Source organism: Monodon monoceros, unplaced genomic scaffold, assembly GCF_005190385.1.
Source record: "Monodon monoceros isolate NGI ecotype Baffin Bay Population unplaced genomic scaffold, NGI_Narwhal_1 Super_Scaffold_21, whole genome shotgun sequence".
Taxonomy (NCBI): Eukaryota; Metazoa; Chordata; class Mammalia; order Artiodactyla; family Monodontidae; genus Monodon; species Monodon monoceros.
The window spans coordinates 61,115,041-61,125,088 of NW_021703778.1; the positions used below are offsets into that span (position 1 = coordinate 61,115,041).

Below are 10,048 nucleotides of genomic sequence, written 5' to 3' on the forward strand. Positions count from 1 at the left end.
AAGAAAAGGTTTCAATTTAATTAAACATTTGGTTGGCAGTGGAAAATCTGGAAAAAAAATTTATATTAAGCACAACTCTGAAAATTTATCTGTTAATGTATTATTAGAATTTAAAGTATATCTACTTCTAATAAATAATTTACACATATGATAGACAAATAGAAGATTAAACGTATATCTTTTTTTTTTTTTTTTTGCGGTACGCGGGCCTCTCACTGTTGTGGCCTCTCCCATTGCGGAGCACAGGCTCCGGACGCGCAGGCTCAGCGGCCATGGCTCACGGGCCCAGCCGCTCCGCGGCATGTGGGATCATCTCAGACCGGGGCACGAACCTGTGTCCCCTGCATCGGCAGGTGGACTCTCAACCACTGCGCCACCAGGGAAGCCCTATCTTTTTTATTAATCCCTAAAATGTTGGCGCTATGAGTGGAGTTAAGGTCAGGCAATTGTGAGGATGGGGAGGGACACCTTTTTTTTTTTATTGTGTGTAGGGTAAACGTACACATTAGATAAAATCTGCTCCCAAATGAGAAACCCAGTCACACAGTGTGATTGGCCCGTGTGTCAGTCTCAGGGCTCAGTAGAATAAGAGAATGGGGAACAAAGGCTCAGATGAGGAAACCCCGCATGCACTTTCACAATTCCTTGGCACTGCCAGGCAGGAACAGTGCCAGCAACAGGGATGGGTAGGTCTTGCCGTATATCAGCATTGGGTAGTTGTCAGGAGTGTGTTTCCCAAGGAAAAGCATTGCTTTGTCACATTTAGCATCTCTGGAACCATGGCTGTTAGATCATAGCTTTTCTGCTTCTGAACTTCACACACATGAAGTCCGGGGCAAGGCTGTCCCTCAGTTCCCCGTGGGGCTCCTTGGCTGTGGTGCACTCCATTTCTCCTGCCTCACGGCAGGGTGCTGTCTGCGTTGTTTCCCCGTCGAATATTGGAGAACCAGTGAACAAAACCTCATATGTGTGGGCTTCTGATTGAGTTATCACCTGTAAGGGTTTAATGATTGGTCTTTTTTAAAAGACATTTTCAAGTAGTTTAGAATTCTGTTTTCTAAGTGACTTCCGGACTCTAACAGACATACCAATTTGAAAGGAGTAGGGGAATATTTATATATGAAAATAGGGAAGCATATAAAGATCACTGTCCATGCCTTGCTTTACTACCTGTGATTTAACATCTCCTAAGTAGAGCTTCTCTAAGTGCTGATGAGGTGGTCTGGAAGACCCAGCCACGGGCATGAAATGACAGGCTGAAATTTAGGATGGCGCCGCCAGAATGAGCACCACCTAGGGGCCAGCTGGGTTTCAACAGTTAGATAGAGACAGAGGAAGAGAGCTTTAATTCTAAATTTAAACTAACAACTACTTAAATCAGGTGGTAAGACTTAATGTATTCGTCCAGTACACTGTATTAACGCATACAACAAAAGGATGGTTTAAAATTCCAATTGCTGTAGCCATTTATGTGAATACTTTTTTTTAAAAGTTAGAACCATGGAAAGGGGAGAAATGAGCACATTGAGATGTTCAGGATCAGGCTGGAAAGGAGTTGAGAACTACAGTAATCCAGGGAGTGGTTGAAGCACTCGGGCAAGACATGGGCAAAAGGGGAGACATGAGAGGTGAATTCACATCTTAGAAAACGGTCATGGAGAAGATGGAATATATTTTTGTTTGTGTTGCAGTGCAAAGCCAGGCTGGAGCCACTGGGTGGCCAATTTCAGCTTTCTGTTCAACATAAAGGAAACATTTCTAGTATTGGCTGTCCTGGGAAGTATATGTAGCCTTTAATCACGGGTGCATTTTATGAGGAGAGAAGTCGGGATAGAAGCTCCTTATATAAAGAATTCTCTATTGTTTACTAGGCTGTGCCTTTTGTTAGGATCTCAGCCTTTTCATTGCTTTGCATAATGAGTGAAAGCAGCAAAGACATATTAAATTGGTTCAAGTCATTTGGACCAAAGTTTGAAAAATCCAGACAGCTGAATTAGTCATGTGTGGCATCTTGAACTCTGACTTGAGAAGTGTCTTTCTATCTGTGAACTCCAGCCACCCAGATATTGAGACAAATTTGACCCGGAAATAGAGGCAACCTTTACGTGTCACCAATGTTAGGGACAGTTTTCCTTCCCTCACATGAAGTCTGAAAGCTTGTCCCTGTGATGGCTTCACACTCACCAGGGGTAGGAATCTAGTTCCCATCCATTGTTGCTGTCATCTGAATCACAGTGTCTGTGAATGAAGTTAGTTTATTAAAATGATGGGCTTCTTTTTTTAGCTCAAAACATCCAGGTATTATTACTGAGGTTCTTGGAATCCTTAAATGTTAAGCAGCATATTTACTTCCACCTCAGTGGAGTGTAATTTCTAATAATAATAATAATGATGATGACGATATATTGAATAAAAATTAACCAGCGTAGGTGTTGCAGTCCTTAGCTCAATAATGACTTTTCATTGTGTGGGACAGTATATTTCAGTAGGGATTTCTGCATGTAAGAAGGGGCAGGATGGGCCCTTTTGAAATGAAGGATTATGTATCTTATGGGGTCAGGTTCATTGAGAAAAGATACAAAGCGTCCTGCGTGAAGTGTGGGAGCACATACCCCCACTTGGCTAGATCTTTGTACCAAATTAAGTCTCCTTTTGTGGTGTTAGACAGGGATTGGTCATCTCCCTCCCACCACTAGTTCTTCTGACTGGTTCTGGATCTGAAAGAAACACAACACACACACACACACACACACACACACACACACACACACACACACACGCCTAAATATGCCCCTTTTAGACTTTCAAGGGTTTGCCAGAAAATACACAGAGGGACTGAAAAAAATAGCATTCATGAGGAAACTCACTCGTCCATCCATTTACCAGTTACCCACCGGCATTTTCTCTGTGGTGGGGCTGGGTACCCAGTGGGGAGCTGGGCAGATGTGGTCCTGCCCTCATGGATCTTATCATCTGGTGTTAGCTGAGTTCCAGTCGTCCTTGCCCTTGGGCTTCATTCTGTTGACAAGCTGTCTGGAATCCGGCTGAGTTCTTTAGCTTGCCGTTAAAGGAACCAGGAGATCAGGGAGGAGCACAAGGCTGGGCGGAACCTGCAGCCAGAGCAGCGAACACGTGACACATCTTTAAACATCTTCAGTCAACAGGACGTTGACACCTCTTTGCCTGCTCTCATCAAGGCCCAGTGCCCCGCCAACCAAAGCAGCTTTCTGCCCAGGGGAAAATTATCTGGAGGAAAGCAATTTTAAAAATTTAAATTCTCTCCATCCCAAGAATCTTCCCTTTTAAATGGATCAGCCATTTGTTAGCACACAATTTATTTTAAAAGTCTTGTGTGGTGTGCTGAAATGTAAAATACAAAAGCACATGTTTGCCCAATACCCTGTGTTTAGAGGATTCAGAGTGATCTCCATCACTGACAATTAGCCACATGGGGGAAGGGGAAAGGAGCTGTGGCACCGAGCCCACCACGCTAACCTGCTCAATTGAACTGTTTCCAGATCATGTCCCACGAGCTCTTCTCCAGATTTAGTCTCTGGCTCTTTGGAAGATGACAAAATGGTAGCTTGCTCTGGGTTGGAAGCAGTTCCTTTTATCGTTCGTGGTTCGAAGAACACTTGTACTCTCTCTGCTGGGAAGAGGTGGCATGTGTGTGTGATGAGCTGATGAACAAGACACGAAGGACATGACATTGAAAAGGAAATGTGGCCACGTAGGGCTCTTATTTGTGGAAACACCCACATTCTGTAACTTCAACTTCTACAGCATGACACTGCAGAGTCAAGAGAACTCAAAGATCCATAGAGTATTTCTAGAAACGTGGGTTCCTAGACATCAAAGAGGGAACTGTGATGAAGAATAGTACTAAAAAATAATTTAGAAAGTGCCAGGTGGAGGCTGGTCTTGGAGGATGAAGCCTTATTCATGGAAAAGCTGCCAAGGACACCTGCGAAGGAGATGGGAAGCGGGCTCGAAGAACTCCAGCGCTCCAGGAGGAAGTGCTCCCCGCCTGATCACACCCCAGAAAATACAGAATAAGCCAGGTGTCTCTGTAGTTTGATTATATTTGTATGTAGGAGGTGGCCCTGAGGATGTCCTTTCTGAATGAAGATCAACGGCACTAATCAACTTAGCACTCTTCTTGTTTAAGAAACATTTGGTTTGCTTCTATCATCACGCATAGACAGTTCAACTCACTTCATGAAAAGGAGAAGTATATCTGATGAAAAGAAAAATGGGGACTTCCCTGGTGGCGCAGTGGTTAAGAATTCGCCTGCCAATGCAGGGGACACGGGTTTGATCCCTGATCTTGGAAGATCCCACATGCCACGGAGCAACTAAGCCCGCGCACCACAACTACTGAGCCTGTGCTCTAGATCCCACGAGCCACAACTACTGAAGCCCGCGTGCCTAGAGCCCGTGCTCCGCAACAAGAAGCCACCACGATGAGAAGCCCACGCACCACAACGAAGAGTAGCTCCCGTTCGCTGCAACCAGAGAAAGCCTGCGTGCAGTAAAATAAATAAATTAATTTAAAAAATGTATTTGGCTGAAATGTACTGAAGTGAAATATACTTTATGCATGCTTTATTTTCATAGAGGGCTTCGTGAGACAGCCACAGGCCCTGGTATCTCATCAAAACTAAACGGTGTTGCTGAGAACTGTAGTAGCAGCAGTGGTAGTAATAGTCAGTGGGTGGTATTAGCCTAATAATAATGAAGTGAGTTCATTAAGGGGGAGGTGTCACTTAGACGTTGGGTAGTTTTCCGCTCCATCCTCTTTTCCATGGCAAAGTGGGCAGGTAAATGCTTTCTTGTCAGTAGTTGTCTTTGGTCTTTAATTTAGATGCTTCTGCCCAGCTGGAGCAAGTAGGCAGTGATGGGAAAGGACGCAGATGAATGACTTCCCACATGTGTATGAACCGTTGATGCAGTTTACCTCCACTGTGTTCTGTCTGAATGCAGATCCCCAGATACTCTTGCTGGGTTTCCAGACTTCCCCTAGGGAGCTTTGAGTCAGATCTGAGAATCGCTAATCTAGATGTCACTCTAGTGTAGGGACCTACACTGTTTCTAGGGATACCTTTACTGCCCTCATGTTTTCCAGTCTGTGGTGGAAAAGTTACTGGCATTTGTTCTAGTGGAGTAGACTCACTACCCAGCTTCAAAAATTGAAGTAATATCAGACAAGGGGATGTAATGACTTCTAGAGGAGGCGGGGCACCCACTAGGGCCTCTCTCCCAGGATTGTGTGCTCTCCCCCCTGCCCTTGGAGTTCCTTCTCTCTTTTGGGGCACAGATAGTACCCTGAGGCTAGGTAGACCTTATGTTCTGGGGCAGAGGGTGAGTGAGGTGCCAAGGCTGTCTGCAGGACCGTGAGAGTGCCTCCCCCCGCCCCCCAAATGCTGTGCCCTAGACGACCCCTGCACCTCCCTCTAGGCCTGATGCTGGGTCCTGGGCTAATCAGGGATCTCCTTAGATCCGGGTCCCCTGCCTGAGAGGACCTCCCTCCACCTGCTCCTCCCTGCCTTTGCCTGTGTCCCTAAATTCACCCCTTCCTGCCAGGACTGTGATATGGTATGAACTTGACTTCCTGCATCAAACATGAGTTAGGTGCTCAAACTCTGCCCCACACTCACCCCATACTACCACCCCATCCCCCGACCCCTAACTGGATCCTAAGCCTTGGGCTCTTAGTAAGGCTGTGATTCTGTCTCAGGGCCACTCACACCCCCACCCAAAGGAGATGCTACTCAAAAGTTGAGGCCAAATTTATTTATAGTAATCCAAAGTGTTACAGTTTCCAATTCTGGTGTTTAACACTGTATTAGCCACTTTTTTATTTTAAAATCTCAGCTGCTTTATCTAAAGCATGAAGTTTTTAGAAGGTAACCAGAAAGCTCACATGGTGTAAACCTTTTTTGTATGCATTATAGAAGTATTGCAGGTTCATTGTGTGACATGTATTGATTAATGTATTCACGATTCAAATTGTCCTTTCAAGGGAGAAGGTCTTTTCTTTGCAAATGTCATCGAACCCACTTTCTGTCTGTTGAAGTTGTTTCTAATTGGCTCTGAAATGTTTCTCAGACCTGGGTGCTCATGTTCTGCCCATAGTAGTCTGTGTGCTTGTGCTCCTCATCCAAGTAACTCCTAGCTAGTGGATGTTTCTCATGTTGCAAGGTGTGCCTCATGTGTTGTAGGTGTGCATCTACACCTCCCATCCCACGTTAACCCTCTGTGGGAGGTATTATTAGCACCATTTTTTACTACTGGAAACTAAGACTTAAGAGTCTTAAAAAATAAGTAGCTAGTTGTCTCTCCACAAGTGATGATGGTGCTAGGTCCACACCCAGATTTTTGACTCCAAAGCCAGCGTTGTTCTTTGCTTATTTTTTTATAATTGGAAAAAAATTTAAAATATAGAAACTTAAAGAGAATGATAAAAAATAAAACCCATGTATTCTCTTCTGGAATTGACAGATGTTAGCATTTTGGTGTATTTCATATTTTTTCTAAATAAAACATTAGAAGTTCTCATTTTACTCCTCCCAGTTCGGATCTTTTCCCTTCTTACCCTCCACCCCATCCTGCCCTAACGCCTCCTCCGGAGGCAATTTGGCCTCTATCCAGACCATGTTTCTATGCTTTTACTACACATACATGTATTTATTGTTGGTATATAGCTTGGTTTCTGTGTTTAAAAAAGTATGTAAAATTTTATTTATAATATATAAATAAATTTTATTGTATTTATTTTGCAACCTACTCTTTTCCCCAGTTTTGTTTTTGGAGTTGTTACATATAGATCAGAATTATTCATTTTGATGGCCGTCTAATATTCCATTAGATGATATTGTAATGTACCCTACTGATAGACATTTAGCTTGCTTCCAATTTTTTATTCTTTTGCAAACAATGCCACACATGTGTCTGTGCTTATCTAGGGAATGTACTCAGAGGAGGAATCGCCAGGGCCTGGGGTTGGCACAGTTTCTCCTCTGCTCGGTATTTCCCAATTGCTCTCCAAAGTGTACGTAGACTTCCACCCATCATGTATGAGGGCAGATTTCTCCACATTCTCATCACCTCCTGGTGCTGTTGGACTATAATTTTAGCCAGTTGTGAAATAGTATCTCTTTGTCTTAGTTTTAACTTGCGTCAGCCTGGTGACTGCTCATTACAACTGTAGAGATTGAGCATAAACTTCTCACCAGTCAGGCTCCCATTCTTATGAACTGGTTGGTCATCTTTTGTTCGTTTTTCTGTTTGTTTTTCTTTTTTTCCCTGCTGATTTTTAGGAACTCTGTATAGTGCCAATATTAGTCGTTTGTCAAAAAATGTTTGAATGCCATTATCTTCTCCTTGTCATTTTCGTTTGTTTACGGTGTTTTGTATAATATACACATTTTAAAATTTGGTAGAAAGTTATCAATCTTTCTGTGCTGTGTTGTGTGTCTTGTTTGTCTGTCATAAGCTTTAGAGTTTTGTTTTGCATCTTTAGGTCTGTAATTACACCCCTCCCCCACATTCTTACCCATCGTTCTCTTCCTTACTCTGTTTTTCTCCATAGCACTTATCATCTTGTAATATATCCTACACTTATCTGTTTTGTTTATTTATGTGTTATCTGTTTCCCTCCACTAGAATGTAAGCTCCCTGAGGGCAGTGGCTTTTGTCTGTTTTGTTCATGGCTATATCCCTAACTGACCTGGATATAGTCACGGGCATATAGCAGGTGCTCAATAAATATTTGTTGAACAAATAAAGAATAATCCACATGGAATGTATTTCTTGTGTATATAGTGTGAATAGAGCTGTCACCCTTTGTTCCCCTCATGGAAAGCTGCTTTCTCTAACACCATTTATTGGATAGTCCATCCTTCCCCCACTGATTCTTTTCATTCAAGCTTTATCAAGCTGGAGTTGTTTCCCTCGTGCCACTGTCTTTATATATTTCTGTTCCCCTGCCTCTGTGCTGAAGTCTGCAGAAAAGCCAGTCCTCACACACACAAGTGGGAGTGGGGGAGATGAAGGGCTAGGTTCCACTTACGGAGAGTTTTTCTCTGATGGGTCAATCGGTAAATATTTAAGAAGCAACTTTTATGAACCAAATGTAAAAATGGACCTGAGTCCTCAAAGCCCTCAAAGGACTTTCTGGTTGACGTTAAAACTCGTTATAACTCAAGGCAGAATATAAGGGTTAAGCAGGACAATTAGCTGTGTGCTGGGAACACACAAGCTGGAGAACATAGTGGTTAAGTTTGTAGGCTTCAAGTAAATTCAATCTTTGTATCCTGCATCTGCTCCTGACTGGGCTTTGTATCTTGAGCAACTTATTGATCTTCTCCAACATTTAGTTTCCTTATCAAAAAAATGGGAATGATGATAATAGTACCTGCTTCAGGGGTTGTTGATTGACTGAAAGAATGTACGCTAAGGGTGTAGCTCAGTGCCTGTAAATGTTCACTAATTCTAGTGTGCGCGGAGTCTTTAGGGAGGAGGTGAAATTTGACTGGGTCTTGCAGCACGGGTTAGATTTTTCTGGGCAGGGATTGAGTAGGTGGAAAAGGACGTGCCAGACAAGATACAGAATAAATAAAAAACAAAAGCGTGGAAGCCAGAAAGTATAGGGTGAGTTCAGGGAACATTATTCTAGTTTGACTGGATTGTAGGAGGAAGTAATGATGAACAGACTGGAAATGTAGGTTGGGCCTAATTGCTGTGGATTACCAGCAACAAGCCAAGAAAATGTCCTTTATTACTAAGCTCCTAATTCCTCGATGGCTCCCCATTGCCTGATCAGATCTGAGCCTCAGAGGGGTGTCTCTGGCAGGGCGCGCTTGGCAAACAGGAGAGGAGAGGGGCAGGGAGGGCAGCTAGGGGGCTCCCAGGAGAGTCCTGGTCAGTACAGTTGAGGGTCCATGTCCCAGGGCACCTGAACTTTAGGAACATATTGTGTGTGTGTGTGTGTGTGTGTGTGTGTAATTAAAGCCTCCTTTATTTTTTTGTTTTGTTTTGTCTTAAAATTGACAAGACTAGTATAAACGTCTTTAAAAAAATTTTTTTTATTGGCCTATAGTTGACTTACAAAGTTGTGTGTACACAAAGGTGTACAGCAAAATGAATCAGTTATACGTGTACATATATCCACTCTTTTTTAGATTCTTTTCCCATATAGGTCATTACAGAGTACTGAGTAGAGTTCCATGTGCTATACAGTAGGTCCTTATTAGTTATCTGCTTTATATATAGTAGTGTGTATATGTCAATAGGAACATTTATTTAAACTACCATTTTTTTTTTAGCGGTATGTGGGCCTCTCACTGCTGTAGCCTCTCCCGTTGCGGAGCACAGGCTCGGGATGCACAGGCTCATCGGCCATGGCTCACGGGCCCAGCCGCTCCGCGGCATGTGGGATCCTCCCGGACCGGGGCATGAACCCGTGTCCCCTGCATCCGCAGGCGGACTCTCAACCACTGCGCCACCAGGGAAGCCCCCATTTTTTTTTAGCATCAGCTTTGTGCAAGGTGTGGAGCTGGGTGCTTCCATATACATGCCTACCTCAGAAATACTGCGGGTTGGGTTCCACACCACCGCAATAAAGCAAATATTGCAGTAAAGTGAATCACATGAACTTCTTTGTTTCCCAGTGCATATAAAAGTTATACTGTAGTCTATTAAGTGTGCAATAGCATTATGTATAAAAAGACAAAGTGACACCTAATTAAAAATTCTTTGTTCGGGACTTCCCTGGTGGCGCAGTGGTTAAGAATCCGCTGGCCAATGCAGGGTACACGGGTTCGAGTCCTGGTCTGGGAAGATCCCACATGCCGCGGAGCAACTAAGCCCATGCGCAACTACTGAGCCTGCGCTTTAGAGCTCACAAGCCACAACTACTGAAGCCTGCGCGCCTAGAGCCCGTGCTCCGCAACAAGAGAAGCCACCGCAATGAGAAGCCCGCACGCACCAACAAAGACCCAATGCAGCCAAAAATAAATTAATTAATTAAAAAAAAAAAAAAAAAAAA

General features: G+C 43.6%; 1 protein-coding gene and 1 long non-coding RNA gene across 17 annotated transcripts in view; one reads left to right on the plus strand and one right to left on the minus strand.

Moving 5' to 3' along the window:
- The window catches only part of LOC114904818 (myocardial zonula adherens protein), a 136,925-nt gene that overhangs the window by 84,496 nt on the left and 42,381 nt on the right, over window positions 1-10,048 (plus strand). The window contains exon 17 of one of the 16 annotated variants that reach the window (XM_029239157.1): window positions 3,519-9,174. The exons of the other annotated variants lie outside the window; for them this stretch is intronic. Coding sequence (XP_029094990.1) covers window positions 3,519-3,572 — 54 coding nt within the window. The 3' untranslated portion in view covers window positions 3,573-9,174. Of the gene's footprint in view, window positions 1-3,518; window positions 9,175-10,048 lie in introns of those variants that run through there. 16 annotated transcript variants of the gene reach the window in all.
- On the minus strand, window positions 228-3,640 carry LOC114904821. Its single transcript, XR_003796038.1, has 3 exons — window positions 3,496-3,640; window positions 2,895-3,110; window positions 228-993 (listed from the first exon to the last, which is right to left on the minus strand). It is a non-coding gene; the product is annotated as an uncharacterized LOC114904821 (long non-coding RNA).